General features: G+C 42.0%; 1 protein-coding gene across 3 annotated transcripts in view; it reads left to right on the top strand.

Annotated features, from left to right (window-relative positions):
- LOC142097132 (integrin alpha-M-like) overlaps positions 1-26,595 on the top strand; it is a 75,032-nt gene that overhangs the window by 6,178 nt on the left and 42,259 nt on the right. For 2 of the 3 annotated variants that reach the window (XM_075178736.1, XM_075178737.1), the window contains exons 2-6: positions 10,859-10,961; positions 11,070-11,173; positions 12,716-12,786; positions 17,665-17,779; positions 24,783-24,913. In XM_075178736.1, the coding sequence (XP_075034837.1) occupies positions 10,859-10,961; positions 11,070-11,173; positions 12,716-12,786; positions 17,665-17,779; positions 24,783-24,913 (524 nt within the window). Of the gene's footprint in view, positions 1-10,278; positions 10,431-10,858; positions 10,962-11,069; positions 11,174-12,715; positions 12,787-17,664; positions 17,780-24,782; positions 24,914-26,595 lie in introns of those variants that run through there. The other variant, XM_075178735.1, reaches the window with a different exon arrangement.

Below are 26,595 nucleotides of genomic sequence, written 5' to 3'. Positions count from 1 at the left end.
ATTACTTAGTATCCCTTCTTACTGTGTCTCTATAGCCCAGTGCTCAGTATTACTTAGTATCGCTTCTTACTGTGTCTCTATAGCCCAGTGCTCAGTATTACTTAGTATCGCCTCTTACTGTGTCTCTATAGCCCAGTGCTCAGTATTACTTAGTATCGCTTCTTACTGTGTCTCTATAGCCCAGTGCTCAGTATTACTTAGTATCGCTTCTTACTGTGTCTCTATAGCCCAGTGCTCAGTATTACTTAGTGTCGCCTCTTACTGTGTCTCTATAGCCCAGTGCTCAGTATTACTTAGTATCGCTTCTTACTGTGTCTCTATAGCCCAGTGCTCAGTATTACTTAGTAGCTTTTCCCTGTGATAGTGAAGATTTCCTATGGTCGCAGTTCGCAGAGCCAGAAAATCTTCCGCTGCACAATCTACTAATAGAAGTTTGCTGGTGCAGCTGAGTGATACTTGCTGTCTGCGGTAGGAGTCAATCAGTGTCATCATTGGCCAGGGGGTGTAATAAATATGGAGAAGCCATAAATCCAGGGGTGTGGACTCTCTTTAATAAATAGACCCCTTATTCTGTCTATATTGCCCTGTGCTCAGTATTACTTAGTCTCAATATTATTGAATATTAACTGGATTTTTAAACATGATGCTATTGTATGTGTCTGCCCAGGAATAATAATATTTGAATATGAGCTTTGGTTACAACAATATTACAGAGGGCCTCATAGGTTGTATCTGTCCCTAACCCATGGCCCACTATGATGAGTCCTCTATATGGTCCATGTTAGGACAGCACTGGTTGTCACTAGCACTAGTAATAATGATATTATTCATATAGCACTTTTCTCCCAGTAAGACTCAAAGCACGTTACATATTTGCAGGCAATGAGGCAGCCATCTTGGGTGCACTCAGTTGCTGTAACGTGTCATCATTCACATCCGTCCGTGTTACAATGGAGCTTATTATTATTATTATTATTATTTATTTATATGGCGCCACAAGGTATCCGCAGCACCATACATAAATACAAATTAACAGTACAGACAGTATACCAGGGTGTCACAGTACAGGGTAAAACAATTATAACCAAGACTTCTATCTCCCAGTAAAATAGGTACAGTGACGTAGGAGAGGAAGAAATGGTACAGAGACAGAAGGGAAGATGGCCCTGCTCATAGGAGCTTACATACTAAGGGGAGGGGAAGCAGACAGCAGGCACAAGAGGAGTCAGTAGAAGTGATCAAGCGCATGAGGATAGAGGGAGTGGGAGGAAAGGAGAACAAGGAAGGAGAAGGTTAAGTGGATGGCTGGTAGGACTTGAGGATTAGGGGACAGACGGATGAATTGAGGGAGGTTGTTCCAGTGAAGGGGGGCAGCACAGGTCTATCAGTCTAACCTACCAGTATGTTTTTGGACTGTGAGAAGAATCCCACACAAACATGGGGACAACATACAAACCCACACAGATAGCACCCAGGTTGAAATTGAACCCTTGATCCCAAAACTGTGAGGCAACAAAGCTATCCAATCAGTTACTGTGTTGCTCCATAAGGGTTGTTGCAAACACTCTCTATGTGTGAAGCAAGTTTTAGGTGTGTCGCATCATAGAAACCACTAAATTGAGACATAATCTGCTGAGCTTGTTAGAGAGGTCATCAATTAATGACATACGTGTTTGTTGCTTTGTTTATGATTTGTGTAATCATTTATGTATAAAGTGTTTCTGTCTCTGTGTTTTTTTGTATCTGGCTGCTCTCCCTTGATTTACATGGCTGCAGTCCAGGGGAAGAACATTTGATGTTCCTACTGTTTCCTACACTTTGTTCATCTGAGAATCTGCTCTTTCGGCTTCACTGTATTTGTGCCAATATTGTGTCTCAGAACCCCCTTCAATGCCAGTAGTTCTACCACTGCTGCCACAGATGAATGCACTGCCTCAAACCATGGGGAAAAAAGACCACAACCTTGATTAAAATGCAAAGGTGAGGGGACTGCCTGGCGCCACCTAGTTACTGAGTCACAAATAATGTGCCCACTGAACATTAAATCCAAGGGTCCAAAATAGCAGAACCCAAGGAATGAAAAACATATATAGGAATGAATGGAATTTGATACTTTAAAATTAATTAATTTATATTTGCTATGAAGTTTTGGAGTTTTTCTTCCAGACTGTCCCAAATAAAGAACACGTCAACTATATATCTTTGCCATGTACTAAGATGTTTTGAAAAGGGTTTGTTATTCCAGATGGTAAGATCTTCCCATTTGGCGCCGAATAAATTTGTGTAACTGAGAGCGAAACGTGTTCCCATGGCAGTACCTTTCAGTTGTTTGTAAAAATCTCCATTAAACCAAATATTTTTATGCTGTAATATGAATTCAATTCAACTTAAAAGGAAGTTAATTTGTTCATTCTCAAGATCCGATTTGATACATAAATAATAGTATGTATGGGCACATCCGTCTGCATGATCTATAATTGTGTACAGTGACTTCACATCCCAGTTCCCCAATATGAATGAGCTTTGCCATGTGACTTGATTGAGCACTTTAGGAATACTGGTGGTGTCTCTCAAGTAGCTGCGCTGTCTGATAACTGTTGATTGTAAAAATGTATCTATCTATCCTGATAAGTTTGATGTTATTGATTGAATTCCAGATATTATGGGACGACCAGGAGGATTCTGAATGGATTTATGTATTTTCAGCAGATGATAAAATACTGGAATTTTTGGATTATTTATAAATAAATAATCATATTCTGTTTTCGTCACAGTGCTGAAACGTAAGCCTTCATCTAAAAGATCCTGTAGTTCTCTTTTGAATCTTGCAGTAGGATCTTTCTGCAGTTTTTCATACGTTAAAGTGTCTAATAACAATCTGAAGACTTCTCCAATATATTCAGACCTATCCATTATCACAATTCCTCCGACTTTGTCTGCCAGTTTCATAAGGATGTCCTTATTATCTTTAAGTTCTTTTAATGCTTTGCTTTCTTCCTTAGTGATGCTGATTTTGATTTTGGGGTATTGATTCAACATATTTTTCAACTAGATTTTGGAACGTTTGAATTAAAGGGCCTTTCATGAGGAAAAAAATTACTCTGGGGTTTCAACTGAGTATGGGTAAATATATTGGTAGAGTTTTCTTGTTGGGAAATTTAGAAAAGTTAATTCATTTAAATAGTTTAAAATAGTAAATTTTTTGGATTTAGAAATATACATTGAGCAAGGTACCATTCAAACAAGAACGCATGTGCAACCGGCTGACACAATCAAGTTTCTATTGGCACCATCCAACATGGATAAAGAATATTCCTAGTGGTCAATTCAATAGACTCACATGGGACACCTTCTAAGACAAAGTGAAGAACTGAAAGAAAGATTCCTTTTAAATTACAAACAATCCAAAGAACCACCCAAAATGGAAACATTATTTATCACCAAGTATAATAGAAACACTAAGCCATTTGAAATGTCAATTAAACAGCACTGACATATTTTGAAGATGAACAAAGAAATTGTTTCCATTTTACCAGAAAAACCAAAAATTGTATATAGGAAAGCAAGAAATCTTCATAATCTTCTTACTAGTAGCTACATACCTACAATCCAAAAATGGCTAACTACAATAAAGGGTTTTTCTATTGTAACAACTGTGTGGGATGCAGAAACAAATGCAAACCCACCACTAAACCTATTATGAAAATTACATCAAAAGTTAATCAAGAATCATTCTACATTAAGACCCACATGGATTGCAACACAGAGGGTGCTATATACATGTTGGAATGCTCATGTCTACTCCAGTATGTGGGCCGAACCAAAAGGAAATAACAAGTCTGCATATGTTAACAATATCAAAAAAGGACTTACCACCCATAGTGTATCCAATCACTATCTACAATACCATAACCAAAACCCTGAAGGTTTCATTTTTTCAGGTATTCAACAAGTTACGAAAGACTGGAGGGGAGGAGACCATATAAAACATATTTGAAAAATTGAAATCAAATGTTTTTTTTCAGTTAAAAACTCTTGCACCCAAAGGTCTGAATCTGGATTTTGATTTAGGCTCATTCCTTACCAACTAACCACTGCCCAGTGGCCCCTCTTTTTTATAACTATATCATTTTAAAACTTTACACTTTTTTACTTTTAACTTCTTATAATTTTTATACCATACATTTTTTTACAAATTCTTCATATATTCTTGCAATCTGCATTTTATGAATTTTTTCATATACATTACAGCCTGCGCTGTTATATGATTAGGCTGGATGTGTCGTTTTAAAATTTTTAACATGTCAATAAAATTGTTCAATAATTAGGGGAAGCTATAGAGTATATTTAGCCCCACTTCACAGTAAAGATTATCCTTGAAGCAGTTCGTTATAGGGATGAAACGCGTTGGACCTAAAGACATCGATACAGCACGCCGGCATTCGTTCATTTCTGCCTTGTGTTCCCAGTGCGGTTCACCATCTAAGAACGCCGGCTGCAGGGAACACGCTGCTCACTGACTTCTACAAGGAAGAAGAACCTCGGGAAAAACAGCGGCGATTTGGAAAAAGAGACACAGAGACCGCGGTAGGGTAAGATTGCATTTTAGTTGAAGTGCTTACTTGGCTATATGCCCGCTGATGGATATCCTACAACATCTATAATCATTTACCCACTGCATTATCAGTGTAGTTCATTTGTTTATTTGTGTTCATAACCATTTATAGTCCTTCCATCTTCAGTGCAACTCAGTACAGTTGCCCCTTTCTTTGCACTTCTATACTATTGGTTTTATATTATGGTTTATCTATAGAAGCAGCAGTACATTTACCATATAATTCTACCACATTGGGGAGCACTCACTATTTTTTGTTATTAGGTGCATTGTTGTACCAATGTGTAATGGCTGTAGCCTTGCACTGCAGACTGTCAGTTGAATACCTAATTCCTATCTTAGAGGCCTGTGGAAAACCACTCCCTTTGTCATATATCCCCCCTCCAGCATCACCAAGTACGGTATTGCAGATTTTGCAAGGAGCACAAATGTCCGTGACAATACATCTGCATTTTTGTGCAAAACCCGTCTCTATGTTCTGCTGTAAATGTGACCGCTTGTAGTGCCCAGAACAAGCAAGTTACATTGACATTTACCTCCAAGTTATTCTGCATCCTCCACAATGGTGCATGATCTGTTAATAATGAGCATTCTCTGTCTTGAAGATAGTAGCACAGAGCTTCTGTGGCCCATTTTATATTTGTAAATCCCAACTCAGATACAGAACCGGATCCTCAAATTCATTATTTTCCTGTGACCACACTAAGCTGACACCGGAGGCATCGGTTTGGAGGAAGAACCTCTGGGTAAAGTCAAGCGCTTGTATAACTGGAGAGGAACAGAGGGCTAAGTGAAAACCTGACCAAGCGGCTTCTGCAGAGTCAGACCAGACTAACCTGTCTGGACAACTTTCTTTAGCATATCTGTAAGTGGAGCAGCTCTAGTGGTGAAATGGTTTACACATTGCCTGTAGTAACCTACTAAGCCTAGGACAGGTCTTAACTGTGATTTATTTTCCGGTCTTGGACAGTTTTTGACTGCTTCCATCTGGTCTAGTTGGGGTTTTGCTTGCCCCTGCTTGACAATATACCCAAAATATTTGGCTTCTCTCATAGCTATCGCACACTTTTCCGGATTAGCTGTCAAGCCCGATTATCTCAATAAAGCTATGATCACCTCGACTTCGGCCAGATGGGACTTCCAGTCTGGGGTATAAATCACTATGTCATCTAAGTAAGCGGCTGCATAAGCTGTATTGGGTTAAAGCAATTTATTCATGGCCCTTCTTTGGAAGGTGGCCGGTGCCTCAGGCAATACAAAGGGCAGAAATTTATACTGGAAGAGATCATCAGGGGTGAAGAATGCAGTCTTTTGCTTGGCTGAGGAAGTAAGAGGAACTTGCCAATACCCCTTTGTGTGTGCCAGCTAGATTTTCTGTCATTTCGTCCAGACGTGGCATAGAGTAGGCATTGAACTGGGATACTATTATGGCTCAAGCTGGGATCTAGATAAACTCTTAGTACAAGGCAATGAGAGATCTTCACCTTTAGCAGCCACCTTTCACATAGAGAGCGATATTCTCACAGGTACTCGGATGCCCCCAGGTCTTGTACTCAGAGTAGTAAGAGCTTATCTCAGTAACCAGATTGCAGTGGATTATGGAGGTTGGGAGTAGTAGTACACCAGGCGTTATACACAGGATAACCAGAACTGATGCAAAAGGTCTAGGGAAGGCAGCAAACTGGGATTTCAAGGGTCACGCCAGAAGGTCAGGGCGGGCAGCGGGCAAGAGTGGCCCAATAACAATGCTGAAGAGTCAAGACGGGCAGCAAACAAGAGATTCCAGAACAAGCAGGGTAAGACAACAGGTAGACTGTCAATAGGTATAGGATGAAGCAGCATAGCAGGTTTCAAGCAATTGCAGGGCAAGGACACTATAACCAGCAGTATTATCATGACTTCTCTTTTGCCATTCCTGAGCCTCTTTTACATGTTGTTGTACAATGGGTCCTATCTTTCCCAACCTCTCATACATTTGGGCCACATTTTGTACCAGATTTGACTCTAATCCTGCCCTCCATTCAACATAGCCAAGATACCCCTTGACTGTCTTCCAAACAATAACTCAAAAGGACTAAACAATGTTGAACCTTGAGGTACTTCACAGATGGCAAACATCATGTATGGGATAGGGGTGACTCAAGTTTTTCACCAAGGCTCCACCAAGCCATCCGTTTGTGATTGGTACACGGAGGTGTGAAGAGCCATCACCCTTAATAGCTGACACGTATCCTTCATCAGCTTGAACATGAACGGGGTGCTCTGGTCAGTAGGAATTTCCTTCAGAATTCCCAAATTTGTAAATATCAACATGAGCTCTTTAGCTATGGTGCTGGAACTGCCTCTGGATATTTGGCTGCATAGTCAGGCACCACTAAAATATATTGATGCCCACAAGCAGAGGTCTTCCATGACCCCACAAGGTTCACACCTAGATGTTTAAAAGGGACCTGAACAACAGGTCGTGGTATGAGGGGTGCCCTATAAATGTTCTCTGACTAATTGGACAGGACCAGCAATACCTCTTCACTGCCATATGTACACCTGGCCAGTAACACCTGAGCAGAGCTCGTTCTCCTGTTTTATCTTCCCCCAGGTGTCCCTCACAGTCATGTATATGTGCTGCTTTTAACACTAGGGGTACATGAACCTAAGGAACCATTAACTGCTCTACCATTTCCCTTTGTACAACTCCAATTTTATACAGAAATTTATTTTTAATAACACAATATGGTATATCTTCTGCAGGCTGGGCAGCTTTTGCTACACCATTCACCTCAGTCACATTGTTAAATTTATGTTCCAAAGTTGCATCGTTAAGCTGGTCACGAGCAAAGTCCTGCAAAGGAAACAAAGTCCATATCCTCACCGACAAGTGGGGTGGACTCATCTGCAACATCACCAGCCAGAGCTGCTATGGACTGCACAGCTTTCTCGAACTGTGACATTTTTGTGGAAGCCCTGCTGTGGCCCCCAGGATAGAATTCCAGGTTAGCAGTTCCCAAAGATCAAGATCCAGACACTGATTTCATGGGCAGATCCTTTAAGATCGGTCTTCTGACCATAGAATCCGTTGCCAACCGGACTTGCTCACATCGGACCTCTTTAAACAGTGAGAAGTCTCGCCCTGGAATAAGCGGATATAGCAGCTTAGGCAGCTTAGGTGCTATGGCAGCCACCACCATATTGGTTTGGTTTCTATGTGTGACTGGCAGAAGAGTTCTCCCATCTTCCTGTCGTCACATGTATGCAAAGGACTTTCACTTTGGGCCACCGAGTAGTTATGGTTTCGTGCAGGGCAGTGCTTGAAACTAATGTAAGCTCACTCCCAGAGTGAACCAAAAGCTAGGGCCAGATTTTGATTGCTAAGCACAGTCACTCTGAACAAGCATGGACTTCCTGAAGTGGGACTTATAGCATAACAGCTTGGATAAGCAGGACCAATATGTGCAACAGAACAGTCCTTGGTTTCTGGTAGTTTAGGACTCTTGTCCTGAAAGTGGCCAGTTCCCAGCATTTGAAGCACTTCCAATAAGACACTTTTGTAAAATGCCCTTTATCACTATCAGTTTTATCATTGGGCCCCATGGCAAGGACTGTCAAACCAACTTTTGAAGTGACATGAAATTTGGTCATTTGTTGTAAAGCACCAAAGCTTTCTACCACTGTGGCAAGTTCCTCATAAGACTATGTGTCCGACTGCAGCACCCATCTTTGTAGACCCGTGGTCTAAACCCCAGTTACAGGTATATATCGCCAGAACTTCAATAATCTGAGTAGATGAATTCCCCCCTGGCTGCAGCCATTGTGCTCTGACCATTTTTTCTTGGTCATAGTACCCCCGGGATAGTGCTAGGAACGACCTGGCCCCGAAACACCAACACAAGTCAATATCTCAAACTTTAAACACGGATAATCAGAGCCCGGTACTAAGACAGATATATGTAAGCTCACTGAGCTTTGCCAGTTAGATATGGCACCAGCCTCTCAGCCCTAACTTCAGGAGGCCAATTCTATGTCATCATCTGTGTTAAGGGCTGAGAAGAGATCCTCAACTGCTAGTACTGCTTCACGAGATGTTCACCTTTAATAGCCCCCTTTCTGAGGAACTAGCTATGTTTCACAGTACTCAGCTGTTACAAAGACTTAAGTTCAGGTAGTAGCAGTTTTTGATCTAGCAGTTACCAGTGGAGTTGATAGAATATGGTAGGAGGTAGTGAGTAACCATGATGTTATTAGCAGTACTCAGAGCCAGACAGGCAGGGGTTAATGTGGAGTGGACAGCACATGGTAGCAGTTAGTGAGCAACCAGAATGTTAATAGTAGGACTCAGAGCCAGACAGGCAGGGGGCAGGGGTTTATGCAGAGTACTAGCAGGTCTTGATCAGGAGAAGGAGAATACAGCCGTTCCTTTAAACAAGCCAAACTGCAGGGCAGGTAGATATGAAAGTAAATCTGTTTAAAAAGCCAATGGTCAGGAGTGGAGAAGAGAGCAGAATCCTTTAAAAAAATACAAATAACAGGACAGGACAGGATACAAGGTACACCTAGTCAAGCAGGAACTATCACCAGCACTAGAATGGTAACAGGAAGCAGTTTATTGAGCCAGCAAAGCCAATAAGAAGTTACTGGATGATTATCTGCATGACTGCAGCAGTAATTGTACAGCTGATGCTTCCAGAGTGTGAAACAATGCATGTTGCTATATGCAGCTGGATACCTGACTCCTCTCTTAAAGGCCTGTGGAAAACCACTCCCTTTGTCACATATCCCTCCCCCTAGGGTTATAGCTAAAGGGGTCAAACCTTTACTGAATAACCTTCCTTCCCATACTTTGGTACAGGGATGGATCTCCCCTCTGTTTAGTACAGTTACGATACTGCTACACTCTGTGGCTCTCTGGGAATCAGCGTCCGCACTCTGCTCCAGAACTGCTGCCACCAATCACACTGGGCCACAACAGCCTGGATGGGAAGTTTACTGGAAGAGTGACCCCATGCGGACCAATCCGTTGAGGCTTCATTTCGGAAATACAAGAATACTAAGAGGAGGACGGAGGAAGCATCAGGGGGAGGAGGATACAACTGCAGTTATTCAGGTTTTTTGGGCTATACAATCAAAGCAGTGAGAGAAGTGGTGGTATGGCATACACTGTATACCGTCACATTTCAACCACTGTACATATATATATGTATTCCTAAAGAGTGAGTGTAGCATACACTCACCTAAATGGAGGGAGCCACCTTTATATCAAGGGGGGGGGGCTTTACATCTGTCTATTTATGGTGAGAACTAACTTTAAACCACACTGATTCTTCCAGATAAACTGTAGGGTGCTTGATATCCAAATCAATATGCTTGGGCAATTACCTCATGACTGAGGATGAAAATAGTGCTCTCTGTGCTACTGATGATACAATTGAGTCTTAAAATAGAGCTCACATAAGACACATATATTCTTAAGTTGTTTAGTCACAGTCCTCCACCAACGTAATTCCCCTAAAACGAAAAGGAAGTACATAGGGTTCTCTGTATCGAATGAGGAACTAAACTAAAAATTCACACTGGTGGTTTAGATGGGGGTATAAAAACTGCAAAAAACACAAATCAATCTCTGGAGGCGATCACTAGAGGAGAGCAGAGGATGAATGAGGGGGTATTTATGGGTGAGGTCAGAGATGTAGCCAGGGGTAGAGGAGAGTTATGTAGAGGGATGTAGCTTGAGACAATGTCTGCAGTAATGTATGGGATAATGTTATAAGACATAAGATGGGCACTAGAGGAGAGCAGAGGATGAATGAGGGGGTATTTATGGGTGAGGTCATAAATATTGTTATACAGACTTTTTGGAGGAATTTATAAGTTAATGTCGAATTTAATCATCATCATCACCATTTATTTATATAGTGCCACTGATTCCGCAACGCTGTACAGAGGACTCATTCACATCAGTCCCTGCCCCATTGTAGCTTACAGTCTAAATTCCCTAATACACACACAGACACACAGACAGAGACTAGGGTCAATTTTGATAGCAGCCAATTAACCTACCAGTATTTTTTTGGAGTGTGGGAGGAAACCGGAGCACACGGAGGAAACCCACACAAACACGGGGAGAACATACAAACTCCACACAGATAAGGCCATCATTTAACTCATGACCCCAGCGCTGGGAGGCAGATGTGCTAACCACTGGGCCACCTATATTGTGAATTTTAATCTGTATGTGACTTTATTTAACAGTCCTGTCCTCTGCTGACGCCTTCTTTGTGGATATTAAGCAACCGATCATCTTCCAGAACAACGATCGCAGCTTTGGACACCAGGTCGTACAGCTGGATAAATGGTGAGAGTATGACCCATCCTCTGTCCTATAGGGTGGATCATGCGTGCTCCCTGGGACATCCAGTCCTTACTAATGACACAGTCCTACAGGTATAATGTCTCATTTCAGGGTGATTGTCAGCGCTCCCCTCCATCAAGTGGTGATCAATAAAACTGGGCAGTTATATCGCTGTGATCCTGAGACCAAAGGCTGTACTCCCATTCCCATCACCGGTAAGAATGTTTTCCTACTTCTGTAGTGTTAAACTGTTCAGACATTATAGGTCAGCAGAGAAGTGAGTCATTGGTTAAGTCTCTGCACATTGTCCTCTTTCTCACCTCTGATTCACCTCCGACATTTTGCTGGTTGGATGGGGACCGATGGGGTCAGACAGAGATGTTCAAATCTTTACACAGAATATTTTTATAGCCTCTGTAGTATTACACATACCCTGATCTACAACAGGAGCAAACTAAAGGGTCTCATGTGGGGAGGATCTTCATGTGGGGAAGGGGGGGGTCTTCATGTGGGGGGGTCTTCATGTGGGGGTGTCTTCATGTGGGGAGGATCTTCATGTGGGGGGATCTTCATGTGGGGAGGATCTTCATGTGGGGGGGTCTTCATGTGGGGGGGTTTCTTTATGTGGGGGGGTCTTTGTGTGGGGATCTTTTCTGAAAACAGGTACAACCAATGATGTGTGAATGCCCATATTTTACATTAAAATTTGAAAGCAAAACAATACTAATAATAATACTAATAGTAATATTACTACTATCAGTAATAATAATAATGATAATAATTCCAGCTCGGACATGTCACATGGAAAGGGAATAAACAGGCACATAGCGCTCGCTGTGATGATCCAGGATAATCTGCTGATATTAAGCAAACCCTCCTCTGTGTAAAGACAATGTAACATGAAATTTGAAATCCTCCTCAATAAGCATCACCCCAGATGTCAGACATCAATTTCTCAATTTACTACCGATGAGAACGACCCTCATAGTGTAACAACAGCTGAGATCAGGCCGGATACAATGCTGCGGGTGGAAGTATTACCCAACTTTGTGGACTGCGATCTGATCCCGTTATATAAGCTTTGTTTTTTGCCATCAGTCTTTAAAATCAACCACTATTTCCAGACAGCGTCAGATTACCTATTAGTGAGGTCCGTTGCCGCCGGAGAAACTGCTGTGGATAAATCACCTTAGCCGCACAGGCGCAATTGCCACATAGGGTCACCTCCTCCTTTAGTTAGGCTGCCAGTGAAGGGGTCTGTTTGCAGGTTTAGGAGGTGGGGTTTCACCAGTTCTCACTAATGGGCCCAGACATGGTAAATAGCAGCAGTATTACATTTTGCATCGCTGCAGTCCATAGTAAATAGACCCTTCAATATTATTTCATCACATAACATAATATCACATGTGTGTGCACACTGGGCCTGATTCATTAAGGAAAGTAAAAAAAAAAATAGTAACTTTGCACCTTGGCAAAACCATGTTGCATTGGAGGGGGAGGTAAATTTAAAATGATTTATAGTTGGGATACGGCATGTCCTAGATGTTAAATATCAGTGTACAAATAAAGCTATCAAGTATTTGTGTGTTACATAATAAAACAGCCATTTATTTAATGTCCAAAATAATAATCACATTTGCACCTCTTGCATTGTAACATGGTTTGTCCAGGAGAAAACTTACTCATTTTTTTCCTTTACTTTCCTTAATGAATCAGGTCCAGTGTCGTAATGTATCTTATATGTCTTACCATAACAGGATCTGAGGATGAAAATCATATGTCGCTCGGACTCACTCTGACCACTGAAGGAAGCTCATCTCAACTACTGGTACGTCTATACTCTTCTCCTGTGTCTCCCGTTCATATAGTTTACATTTACTGCTACCGCTCATTGCTCCTCTTAGCTGGTTATTACTGCTACCCCTCATTGCTCCTCTTAGCTGGTTATTACTGATTCCCCTCATTGCTCCTATTAGCTGGTTATTACTGATTCCCCTCATTGCTCCTCTTAGCTGGTTATTACTGCTACCCCTCATTGCTCCTCTTAGCTGGTTATTACTGATTCCCCTCATTGCTCCTCTTAGCTGGTTATTACTGCTACCGCTCATTGCTCCTCTTAGCCGGTTATTACTGCTACCGCTCATTGCTCCTCTTAGCTGGTTATTACTGCTACCGCTCATTGCTCCTCTTAGCTGGTTATTACTGCTTCCCCTCATTGATCCTATTAGCTGGTTATTACTGCTTCCCCTCATTGCTCCTCTTAGCCGGTTATTACTGCTACCACTCATTGCTCCTCTTAGCCGGTTATTACTGCTTCCTCTCATTGCTCCTCTTAGCCGGTTATTACTGCTTCCTCTCATTGCTCCTCTTAGCCGGTTATTACTGCTTCCTCTCATTGCTCCTCTTAGCTGGTTATTACTGCTACCGCTCATTGCTCCTCTTAGCTGGTTATTACTGCTACCGCTCATTGCTCTTCTTAGCTGGTTATTACTGCTACTGCTCATTGCTCCTCTTAGCTGGTTATTACTGATTCCCCTCATTGCTCCTCTTAGCTGGTTATTACTGATTCCCCTCATTGCTCCTCTTAGCTGGTTATTACTGCTACCGCTCATTGCTCCTCTTAGCCGGTTATTACTGCTACCGCTCATTGCTCCTCTTAGCTGGTTATTACTGCTACCGCTCATTGCTCCTTTTAGCTGGTTATTACTGCTACCACTCATTGCTCCTATTAGCTGGTTATTACTGCTACTGCTCATTGCTCCTATTAGCTGGTTATTACTGCTACCACTCATTGCTCCTCTTAGCCGGTTATTACTGCTTCCTCTCATTGCTCCTCTTAGCCGGTTATTACTGCTTCCTCTCATTGCTCCTCTTAGCCGGTTATTACTGCTTCCTCTCATTGCTCCTCTTAGCTGGTTATTACTGCTACCGCTCATTGCTCCTCTTAGCTGGTTATTACTGCTACCGCTCATTGCTCTTCTTAGCTGGTTATTACTGCTACCGCTCATTGCTCCTATTAGCTGGTTATTACTGCTACTGCTCATTGCTCCTCTTAGCCGGTTATTACTGCTTCCCCTCATTGCTCCTATTAGCTGGTTATTACTGCTACCCCTCATTGCTCCTCTTAGCTGGTTATTACTGCTACCCCTCATTGCTCCTCTTAGCTGGTTATTACTGCTACCACTCATTGCTCCTCTTAGCTGGTTATTACTGCTACCACTCATTGCTCCTCTTAGCTAGTTATTACTGCTACCCCTCATTGCTCCTATTAGCTGGTTATTACTGCTACCACTCATTGCTCCTCTTAGCCGATTATCACTGCTTCCCCTCATTGCTCCTATTAGCCGGTTATCACTGCTTCCCCTCATTGCTCCTATTAGCCGGTTATTACTGCTACCGCTCATTGCTCCTCTTAGCTGGTTATTACTGCTTCCTCTCATTGCTCCTATTAGCTAGTTATTACTGCTACCCCTCATTGCTCCTATTAGCTGGTTATTACTGCTACCGCTCATTGCTCCTCTTAGCTGGTTATTACTGCTTCCCCTAATTGCTCCTCTTAGCTAGTTATTACTGCTACCCCTCATTGCTCCTATTAGCTGGTTATTACTGCTTCCCCTCATTGCTCCTCTTAGCTGGTTATTACTGCTACTGCTCATTGCTCCTCTTAGCTGGTTATTACTGCTACCCCTCATTGCTCCTATTAGCCGGTTATTACTGCTACTGCTCATTGCTCCTCAGCTGGTTATTACTGCTACCGCTCATTGCTCCTATTAGCCGGTTATTACTGCTACTGCTCATTGCTCCTCTTAGCTGGTTATTACTGCTACCGCTCATTGCTCCTCTTAGCTGGTTATTACTGCTACTGCTCATTGCTCCTCTTAGCTGGTTATTACTGCTACCGCTCATTGCTCCTATTAGCCGGTTATTACTGCTACCGCTCATTGCTCCTCTTAGCTGGTTATTACTGCTACCGCTCATTGCTCCTCTTAGCTAGTTATTACTGCTACTGCTCATTGCTCCTCTTAGCCGGTTATTACTGCTACCCCTCATTGCTCCTCTTAGCTGGTTATTACTGCTACCCCTCATTGCTCCTCTTAGCTGGTTATTACTGCTACCCCTCATTGTTCCTCTTAGCTGGTTATTACTGCTACCACTCATTGCTCCTCTTAGCTGGTTATTACTGCTACCACTCATTGCTCCTCTTAGCTAGTTATTACTGCTACCCCTCATTGCTCCTATTAGCTGGTTATTACTGCTTCCCCTCATTGCTCCTCTTAGCTGGTTATTACTGCTACTGCTCATTGCTCCTCTTAGCTGGTTATTACTGCTACCCCTCATTGCTCCTATTAGCCGGTTATTACTGCTACTGCTCATTGCTCCTCTTAGCTGGTTATTACTGCTACCGCTCATTGCTCCTATTAGCCGGTTATTACTGCTACTGCTCATTGCTCCTCTTAGCTGGTTATTACTGCTACCGCTCATTGCTCCTCTTAGCTGGTTATTACTGCTACTGCTCATTGCTCCTCTTAGCTGGTTATTACTGCTACCGCTCATTGCTCCTATTAGCCGGTTATTACTGCTACCGCTCATTGCTCCTCTTAGCTGGTTATTACTGCTACCGCTCATTGCTCCTCTTAGCTGGTTATTACTGCTACCACTCATTGCTCCTCTTAGCTAGTTATTACTGCTACCCCTCATTGCTCCTATTAGCTGGTTATTACTGCTACCGCTCATTGCTCCTCTTAGCCGGTTATTACTGCTTCCTCTCATTGCTCCTCTTAGCCGGTTATTACTGCTTCCTCTCATTGCTCCTCTTATCCGGTTATTACTGCTTCCTCTCATTGCTCCTATTAGCTGGTTATTACTGTTACCGCTCATTGCTCCTCTTAGCCGGTTATTACTGCTACCGCTCATTGCTCCTCTTAGCCGGTTATTACTGCTACCGCTCATTGCTCCTATTAGCCGGTTATTACTGCTACCGCTCATTGCTCCTATTAGCCGGTTATTACTGCTACTGCTCATTGCTCCTATTAGCTGGTTATTACTGCTACCGCTCATTGCTCCTCTCAGCTAGTTATTACTGCTACTGCTCATTGCTCCTCTCAGCTAGTTATTACTGCTACCGCTCATTGCTCCTATTAGCTGGTTATTACTGCTACCGCTCATTGCTCCTCTTAGCTGGTTATTACTGCTACTGCTCATTGCTCCTCTTAGCTGGTTATTACTGCTACCGCTCATTGCTCCTCTTAGCTGGTTATTACTGCTACTGCTCATTGCTCCTCTTAGCTGGTTATTACTGCTTCCCCTCATTGCTCCTCTTAGCCGGTTATTACTGCTTCCTCTCATTGCTCCTCTTAGCTGGTTATTACTGCTACCGCTCATTGCTCCTCTTAGCTGGTTATTACTGCTACCACTCATTGCTCCTCTTAGCTGGTTATTACTGCTACCGCTCATTGCTCCTATTAGCTGGTTATTACTGCTACTGCTCATTGCTCCTCTTAGCTGGTTATTACTGCTTCCCCTCATTGCTCCTCTTAGCTGGTTATTACTGCTACTGCTCATTGCTCCTCTTAGCTGGTTATTACTGCTACCGCTCATTGCTCCTCTTAGCTGGTTATTACTGCTACCGCTCATTGCTCCTATTAGCCGGTTATTACTGCTACTGCTCATTGCTCCTCTTAGCTGGTTATTACTGCTACCGCTCATTGCTCCTCTTAGCTGGTTATTACTGCTACTGCTCATTGCTCCTCTTAGCTGGTTATTACTGCTACCGCTCATTGCTCCTATTAGCCGGTTATTACTGCTACTGCTCATTGCTCCTCTTAGCTGGTTATTACTGCTACTGCTCATTGCTCCTCTTAGCTAGTTATTACTGCTACCGCTCATTGCTCCTCTTAGCTGGTTATTATTGCTACCGCTCATTGCTCCTCTTAGCTGGTTATTACTGCTACCGCTCATTGCTCCTCTTAGCTGGTTATTACTGCTACCACTCATTGCTCCTCTTAGCTGGTTATTACTGCTACCGCTCATTGCTCCTCTTAGCAGGTTATTACTGCTACCACTCATTGCTCCTCTTAGCCGGTTATTACTGCTACCGCTCATTGCTCCTATTAGCTGGTTATTACTGCTACCGCTCATTGCTCCTATTAGCTGGTTATTACTGCTACCGCTCATTGCTCCTATTAGCCGGTTATTACTGCTACTGCTCATTGCTCCTCTTAGCTGTTTATTACTGCTACCGCTCATTGCTCCTCTTAGCTAGTTATTACTGCTACTGCTCATTGCTCCTCTTAGCCGGTTATTACTGCTACCGCTCATTGCTCCTATTAGCTGGTTATTACTGCTACTGCTCATTGCTCCTCTTAGCTGGTTATTACTGCTACTGCTCATTGCTCCTCTTAGCTGGTTATTACTGCTACCGCTCATTGCTCCTATTAGCTGGTTATTACTGCTACTGCTCATTGCTCCTCTTAGCCGGTTATTACTGCTACCACTCATTGCTCCTCTTAGCCGGTTATTACTGCTACCCCTCATTGCTCCTCTTAGCCGGTTATTACTGCTACCGCTCATTGCTCCTCTTAGCTGGTTATTACTGCTTCCCCTCATTGCTCCTCTTAGCCGGTTATTATTGCTACCGCTCATTGCTCCTCTTAGCTGGTTTTCACAGCTGCTGAATCTGGACATCTAAACTCTTTATCCTTCCCAGGCATGTGGACCAACCCTGCAGAGAATCTGTGGACAGAACGTCTATGTAAATGGGCGCTGCTACCGGCTAGACCGAAACCTGAGAGTACAAGAAACTGTACCGGCGTCTCTACCAGGTACAGATCTAATCATCTATATCTTCTGCTGTACAATTTGCTGGTATCACTCATAATTCAGTCTTAGATATACTAATGCGCTGAGCATTGTGGGTAGGGAGTATAGTATGCGTTACAGAAACACTGTGTCCTAGAAGTAGTGATACTTATCTGATCGTAGCCGCGGAGCACCGTGAGTGGTCCTGTTGATTGAGGTCATGGATGGTGTTGGTGTCCAGTTGTGTTTAGATGATGGTGGTTTGGGAATTGAGAAAGGGGACACATACGAGTACTGGAAAATGAGAGATACAGTAAAGACGAGAAATTAGTTTTGAAATATTTTCCAAATATAAAGTAAAAATAAAATAAGGCAAAAATAAAAATACCAAATCTTTTCCCTACATATGGGCCCCACTTCCCGTTGAGCGGCCCTGTCTGACACCTTTCTTCCCATCTAGCTCAACCCACTGATTTTAGAGAACAGGTTTCTCCGTGTCTTGGTTCCTGTACCCGCTAGCACCTACTCACTATCCGTGAATTTTTCCCCTCCTCTCCTCCCCTCATCTGGTCCTTGTTTACATTTTTAAAACATGGACCTTTAGCTGTATGTTCTTTTGTTATTGTATCATTACACTAATTGTAACTGTGGCCATCAAAAATACTAAGTTTAAATAAACAAATAATAATAATAATAATAATAATAATAATAAAATACATAGTAATGAATGAATAAAATGTAGAATAAAAATAAAAGTAGGATAGATGAAAATGTATAACAGATAGATTATAAAATATATGTAGAATGAAAGATATACAATAGAATGTGTATAATATGTAATAAAATTAAATAAAATTAAGAAAGGGGGATGAGAAATCTAGTTTAGTAATGTATAGGGGTGAGTGGTGTTTGGTGAGTATATGGATAAGATACAAGTGTGATGTGTGAGTGGCAGGATATATGGTGTATGTGGGTGGGACAAGGATGTGAATAAGGGGTAGATATTGTGGAGTAAGTATAGGGGTATTAGGAGTGAGAGTGAAATGGGAGCAGGTAATATTATTAAAGGATACTTCTAATGTGGATGTCAGTATAGAATATATGTTAGATTTATGTACAGATAGAAATAAAAGTGTGAGGAGATGTATAGGTGTCTGGTGTAAGTGGAAAGCAGATTGGGACTAGGGATACGTTTTGGAAGGTGAGGATGTAAATGGTTATATAAAGTAATTGGTCAGAAAGGACAGGGTGATGTAAAGAGTAAATGATAAAAGTAATGAAAATAATAAACAAACAGACAAACATATAAATTGATCAAGGGATAAATCAAGCTGTGTGTATGTCCAAACCCAGTGGTTGTTGTTTTGGGTGTATAATTGTGTGTGCAGGCTGTGAGGTGTAGCAGGAATCTTAGTGGAAAGTCCTGTAAGTAGTTTAGTTTAGTCATTTTGTGCATTAGTGAAGTTAAATAATAAATAGGAAAATCTAGTAGTGACGCTAAACACTAAATACAAAACGGAGCATAAAACAGTACAATTAATGTCAAATATGAAAACAAGAGCAGCCAAATATAACACATATTAATCTCCTAATCAAAATACTGAATGTGGATTTATTTTTTTTCAGCCAACTTTGCTCCAAATGATCCTTGGATCGTTGGAATCTCTAAAAGAAAACGTGTATATAGTGAAGTTCTGTATAGAAGTGAAAAATCGTAATAAATCATATAGTATAGATGATGATGATGATAGTATGACCCTCACGTGAGGAGAACAGACTGTCAGCCTTTCCAAACTTCATGTGTGTAAATCTCATAGATCCTTATGATGATAACAGGAGATCCTCTGGGGGTGAAGTTCTCACTGTGTCACATTACCCCCAAATGACCGATGTATAAAATAATATAAAATATGAATATTTAAAACGAGGTGAGATCACGACCCATAGGCCATTGGTAAGATGATGGGTGGTGAGTAGGTTGTGGGATCTTCATGTTGTACATTGTATGGCATTGAGGTGGTCATTCTATGTATTACATTGTACATAGGTTCACTGTTGTAAGTTGTGCTTATAGTGATGTCTGGGATTAAAGTCCTGGTCTTGTATTATTCTGGGTTATAGACGTGGGAGTAGTGTGTGAGGTGTAAGGAGTTTTGGACCCAGCAGGTATGTTGTAATCACATTCTGGGACGGTGTTGGTGTGTGGGTGCGAGAATACGTTTGGGGTTAGCAGGATCTTCATAGGTCTATATCTGTGTTGAGGCCATTTGGTGTGAGTGTTTTCAGTATGTATATCCATTTGGTTTTGAGTCTTGTGAGTGATTTTTCTATGTCACTATTATGTTTGGGAGGAGTCGTCATTATTTATTTCACATATTTCATTTTATTTCTCACTTTCCAGTACATCTTAGCATCTCACTTCCCAAACCACTAGCACCTCATCCTGGGAACTAAAAATAGAGAACAAGACCATTCCAGACACCAATCAGCAAGACCACCCAAAGGTCTCCGCGGCTACAATCAGACAATCAGACAACCCATAATTCACTGTCCCCTCAATGTTTGTGAACCAGCTGGAACTAAACTGTGGACTTAATTGTTTGTTTCCATGGTTACAAATGTTACTATGTAAAGTCCATTATTCACAGCTTATCTGTCAAATGCCAACAACAATTTGTGTCTACATTTAAAACGGGCAATTTCATGCAGAAGCCTTTTTCAAGTATCCGGAGTTATTCCAAATAGTTGTAGAACTCACCATAATCATTTTAACCAGACAACAAAATTTTTGAGGGAAGTTACCTTTTAAAAACTAACAGATTTCCAGGTGGTCTGGTACCCTTCCTCAGGAGTATATGGCAAATATAAGGAATGGTGTGTACTTTTTTAAATATCGTCCTTCAGCTAACAGTTGGTCAGCACTAAAAATATCCAAATCCAAAATTTAATTAAAATTAAGAAAAATAAAAAATAAATGTAACATCAGTGGAAGTGGGGGGTATACGGTGGTATGTAATACCGCCACTTCTCCTACTGCCTTCATTGTAACATTATCACATTCCAGTTACTTACATTATATATATATATATTTACATACATTGGTGGAAGTGGGGGGTGTACGTGGGTATGTCATACTGCAATTTCTCCTAATGTTATTTTATTTAAACTTGCAACCTAATACAGACAAACTAAACAAGTGTAGCACCCAAACGTAGAAGAACTTAAAAACCATAAATATCAGGGGTTAATTCCCCTTAAAAGTCCAGCATAAGTCTGTGATAAATATAATAAAAACATAGCATAAAATCATATAAGGTTACCTACACCAAATAAGCAAATTACAAAACATATCAAACCATATCACAATCCATATAATAAATATTTACAGTTTCAAACAATGAAGAAGCAATCGAAGCTTGTAGACATATGCAAAACCTACTGGTATCACAGAAAATCTATTGGGAGTGCAGAAAAGATAGACTAAGATAGAGAAGTATACTGGACTTTGGATCCCTTACGGAGGCCTCAGAACTCGCCATAGCCTGACGCAGTTTGTATTGACCATCCGGCGCCTCTCTATATCCCTAATCTTCCATACCTAATGCAGAATATCACCCGCCACTATTTCACAAGGGAGGACCATTTGTCTGATAGAAATCTGACACCTTGCGTTCCAAGTGAAGTATCTAGTTACTGAACTAACTAAAAAAATAGTGCTTAACTCAAAGTCCCGACACCTATCCTTGAATGCTCCATAAACCCATTCAGGGTAACTAAGCCCCAAAAGGCACAGAATACCCAAAACACCGGAAACCCTCTTGTAAACCTCTAGGTTGAAGGGGCACTCAAGCAAAAAATGGTCCATGGTCTTTTCCTCCCCCAGACACTCCTGCCGGGGGCAGCCACAATCATCGGCATTTCTAAACTTTAAGTTCCCCGTCACATAGAATCTACTATGGAAAGAGAGTAGTCAATGTCCCAAAACTTGAGAGGAACCCTCCCTGAATTAACATTAACCAACAAACATAGCCTGGGCAGTCTCTTAGTGACAACTGAACCCAGAAGTGCGAGGGAGGAATTCTCCTCTCTAACTCCCTTCTAGAAGAGTTCCTGACTTCCCCCACCTCCAGGCCCCAACTCTTTGTTACCTTCAATCCCAGAGACACATAGGCCAGGAGGTATCCATGAGGAACCCAAAAGCTCTTTGCCTCCATTTATTCAGTCATTAAGTAAGGGATCCACCGATGCCCTGAAGCCACCTACCCATTGAGGAGGGGTCTCAAGGAAGAGACTACTAAGATGAAACTTTAAACTGTATAGTTGTTAGAAAGAATAACACTGGGTTAACCATCCCCAGGCCACCTACCTTCCTCGATCTATAGGTCACAGCACGCTTGACTAGGTTCAGCCTATTCCCCCAAAGTAAACGGAAGAAAACTGTGTAAACCCTGGCCCATAAAGATTCTGGCAACAAGACCCACCCAACCTTAACAAGAGAAAAGCTTTCGGCCTGTCTGTAAATAGTACAAAGTCAATCTAACAGCTGCACTGGAAAACCATACCTCAGAAGCAGAGCCCATAGGTACTCGTGGTTCAAAGGCCTTCAACTGATCTAAGGCTAAAAGATACTTTCCCCACTTCTCAGCCCAACAACGCTCAATGGCCTCCCGGACACCAAGGACAGCGCTAAAAGTGCTTCGGCCCTTCACGGTGCTGCGAGGAGGAGAGCATTTCAATGGAGATCTGCAACAGTCTATTATAAAGCACCAAAATCTTTCTGTCAGTATTGAGAAGGGCTATGAGGCTCCAGTTCTCAATATACGACTTGTCCTTCCCCTTAGACAATAAAATTAGGGCAGAAACCCTCACGGAGGGAGGCAGTAAACCTCTTTCCAAGCTCTTATTAAAAATCACCAAGCATGGAGCCAGAATGTCGCCAAAAATGTTAATGAATTCAGAGGTTAACCCATCCGGACCTGGAGATTTCCTAATAGACAATCCATATATGGCCATTCTGACTTCATCCACCGTTATGTCACTGCCCAAAGTTTCAAGTGAACTGCTCAGGTCCTCAAGGCCAGGTATTTCCTTCAGGAACTGGTCTATCTTCGGTCTGTCAAGTGAGTTCACAGACAAGAGATCAAAGTAGAAGGACTGTACAACACCAAGGAACATTTCCAGAATCCGCACATATCTCACACAAGACACTGCTAAAACCTTAATTCATGCACTAATCATCTCCCGCATTGACTATTGCAATTCCCTCCTTACTGGTCTTCCCAAAAACAGACTCAAACCCCTAAAATCTATTTTGCATGCTTCGGCAAGACTGATTTTCCTTGCAAATAGCTATTCCTCTGTTGAATCACTCTGTATGTCTCTACACTGGCTGCCTGTCTTCTACCGAATCCAATATAAAATACTTTTACTAACCTACAAGGCCATCAACAAAGCTGCACCAACATACATCTCCTCTCTTGTCTCAAAATATCTCCCAACTCGGCAACTCCGGTCTGCAAAAGATCTGCGTCTCTCATCCACCCTCATTACATCCTCCCATTCCCGGTTACAGGACTTTTTTCGGGCTGCACCCACTCTATGGAACTCTCTCCCTCGCACAATAAGACTCTCCTCTGTTCTACAAACTTTCAAGCGTTCTCTGAAAACCTACCTATTCAGACAAGCGTATAATATTCCTCAACCACCATCTTAACCTCACTACCTTTAGCCTGTTACACAATTTCACACAAGACAACTACCCCCGGACCAACATTATTGTGTGACAGGATCATTTAGCTTATGAGTCACCCTACCTTTGCAGTCTGGCTGGGCCAAGATGCAAAATGTATACTTAACCTCATGTGTCAATCTCCCATTGTCCCATAGATTGTAAGCTTGCGAGCAGGGCCTTCTCACCTCTTTGTCTGTTTTACCCAGTTTGTTTATTAGTTTATTACGTTTGTCCCCAATTGTAAAGCGCTACGGAATATGTTGGCGCTATATAAATAACTGATGATGATGATGATGAAGGATGCCCGCCTTATCTGCCCTAAGAACACCCTCAGTATTGTACAAGTCCCTGACCTCCTTAGCATCTACCGCACTTCTACAACTCTGGTAGGAGTCGGGTGAGTGGTATTTCCCATAATCCCTCTCCAGAATCAAGGAAGCAAAATGGTTATACTGTACTTCCCTCATCTGAGTCTTCACCCGGGAGGTTTCCCCACCATCTCCCTGTTCAGAAATCAAGAAACCAAGTTTCCTTCTTAATGTCGAATAGGTGTCTTCTATTATCAAGTTTTTCCTGGCAATAGAATCATAACCCCTTCCTGACGTGTAATAGGAATAGCTCTATAATTTATCCAGGGGGCTTTGTCCTTAAGACTTTTAAAATAAGCTGTCCAGGAGGGGGTCCGTCGAAGGGGCGTGGTCACACGAATAGTGTCGTTAGGCCCTGCCCCTGTCAATCTTTCCATTTTTGACCAATTTCAAGCAGGGGGTGGGGCCACAATGACACGTTTAGCCCCACCCCCTTCCACTTCACCAACGGAGATTGCTGTCTCCGGGAGGATTGCCTGCTTTTCTCGGAGAACTCCCAAAAATTTGAGAGTCTCCTGGACATTCTGGGAGAGCAGGCAACTATGAAATGCCAGTGTTACAATGAGGGCAGTGTGAGAAGTGGTGGCATGACGTACCCCTGTATATCCCTCACTTCCACCACTGTGTGTATATATACATGCATATTTGTATTTATATTGTATAGATATGTGTGTGTATATATATATATATATATATATATATATATATATACACAGTGGTGAAAGTGGGGATATACAGGGGTACGTCATGCCGCCACTTCTTCTACTACCCTCATTGTAACACTATTTAGCTCCACACAATATGCATTCATTCCTCAGTGACATTCTGTATATAGGAAGGTTATACTGTGAATATACTGTGTAACATAATCACTGTGTAATAAAACCAAATGATTTCTAGCTGAGGATTTATGTCCTCTCTCTGCAGAGTGCGGTGTCTTCGGTCTGGATATCGTCTTCCTCATTGATGGATCTGGCAGTGTCCGTTCACCAGACTTCACTAGAATGATAACTTTTGTTACCAGAGTGATGACGTCCTTCAGGCAGAAGGATGTGCAGGTAACGCATCCTATATATCTCAGATAGTTCTTATACAGAGTACAAGTCATTCCTATGTACAGTCCTGTAAGTCACACAGCTCTTTCTCTAACCACCAGTCAGATCAGTGACCACTTTTATTATATGCAGGTTTGAATTTTAACAGTCGGTCATTGGGAAATGAACCCCAACACAATATATATCAGAGCTGGTTTCCTAATGATCAGCCAGATGACTGTATGCTGTGGCTCAGACAGACATGTGGAGGTCATCAGTAGTGACACGAGAGGGGTCGGTCTCCTAATTGTCTCACAGGGGAAATATGTGTTCTGAGCTTCGGTTTTCATGACTTCTCATCAAGACTATACCCCGTCCACTTAATGAAAGGCCAATATGTTTTCCATGATGAACTCATCATGTCCATGAAGTTTAATGTGTGTTGAGGCATGTTGTTTTTTTATAGGAATTACCCTGTGAGCCTTCAAAATGTCTGGGCAGGATATCTGACTTCCTGTTATGAGGCCGGTCTATAAGTTACAATGAAATTAAACCTAGTAAAAAATAAAGCCCTTCTGGCTTGGCAAGAACTCAGTTTTTTGGCAGCTTTCAAATATTCCAAATTCCTGTGATTGGTTAAAATGTAAACAGGCATTCTAGCCCCCTCCAGAAGTTATCTCCATTCCTGTAAACCCAGATGAATAGCCAACAATTTTTGATCTGCTACTGAACAAGTATTCAGCAGGAAGCATCTTTTTAGAAAAGTAGTTACATAAATGTAATATCTGATTATACCCTTTTATCTGTGACAACTCAGCCTTCACCGCAGTTTCAGAGTCATCAGCCACCAAGCTCCAATAGGATCAGAATGTGCCAATACAAGGGCAGTTTGAAAAGCTCTTTCAAATGACAAATGACTTCTTTGGTTTGAAAAGTCCATGAGAACTGTACCCCTTATTGCAAACGTTCCTAACCAGAGTTTTTAGATAGCTTAGCTCTAGTTTCCGGGTCAGTAGAGCTAGGCAAATGTGCTTTAGAGAATGAGGGGTGAGCCGTAGACATATACAGAAGGACATTCAGCACTCAAATTATGACATATATTTGTGGATGGCATGAAGTATGATCTGTATTATGTATAACGAATGGTCTCCTAGACCTAGTTCTTGTAGTGGGTGGAAATGGTGCATCTTGATAAAGCAGGTGATGTGTTTTGATAGGTGAATATTTACACATTAATATGTATATGGAATGTCAGTAAATATAGAAATTATAGAAAATACAATATGTATCATGACCCATGAGTACTAGGTATTTATACACAATGTAGATTGGCACAAATAGCGTAGAAATTATACAAACATACATACTTAGTAATGGAGAAGACTGCAGTTTAATAGGCTGCTCTCCAGATCCACTCTGTGGTGGGGTTCTTCAATTATTGAGGGATGTTTCTCCGATGACTTTGGCTGAGAACTCGTGTTCCCCTTCCTTCCACCCAATAGACAGCTGCTTCAGCCAGCCATGCAGTTTGCTGCTTTCATGTCCTCGGGATTCCGGTCCTCCCGCAGTCAGCGCTGTTAAAGCCATATAATTAATGCTCTGCAGTTAGAGATGGTGTATTAATAATAGTAATAAACCATTTTATGCTCTCCCAGACTTTATCAAGGGATATTGGTGTTAGAGGTTGCAGGAAAGGAAAGGAGCAT

This window comes from Mixophyes fleayi, chromosome 7, assembly GCF_038048845.1.
Source record: "Mixophyes fleayi isolate aMixFle1 chromosome 7, aMixFle1.hap1, whole genome shotgun sequence".
Lineage (NCBI taxonomy): Eukaryota > Metazoa > Chordata > Amphibia > Anura > Limnodynastidae > Mixophyes > Mixophyes fleayi.
This window is presented reverse-complemented; position numbering and strand designations above follow the sequence as displayed.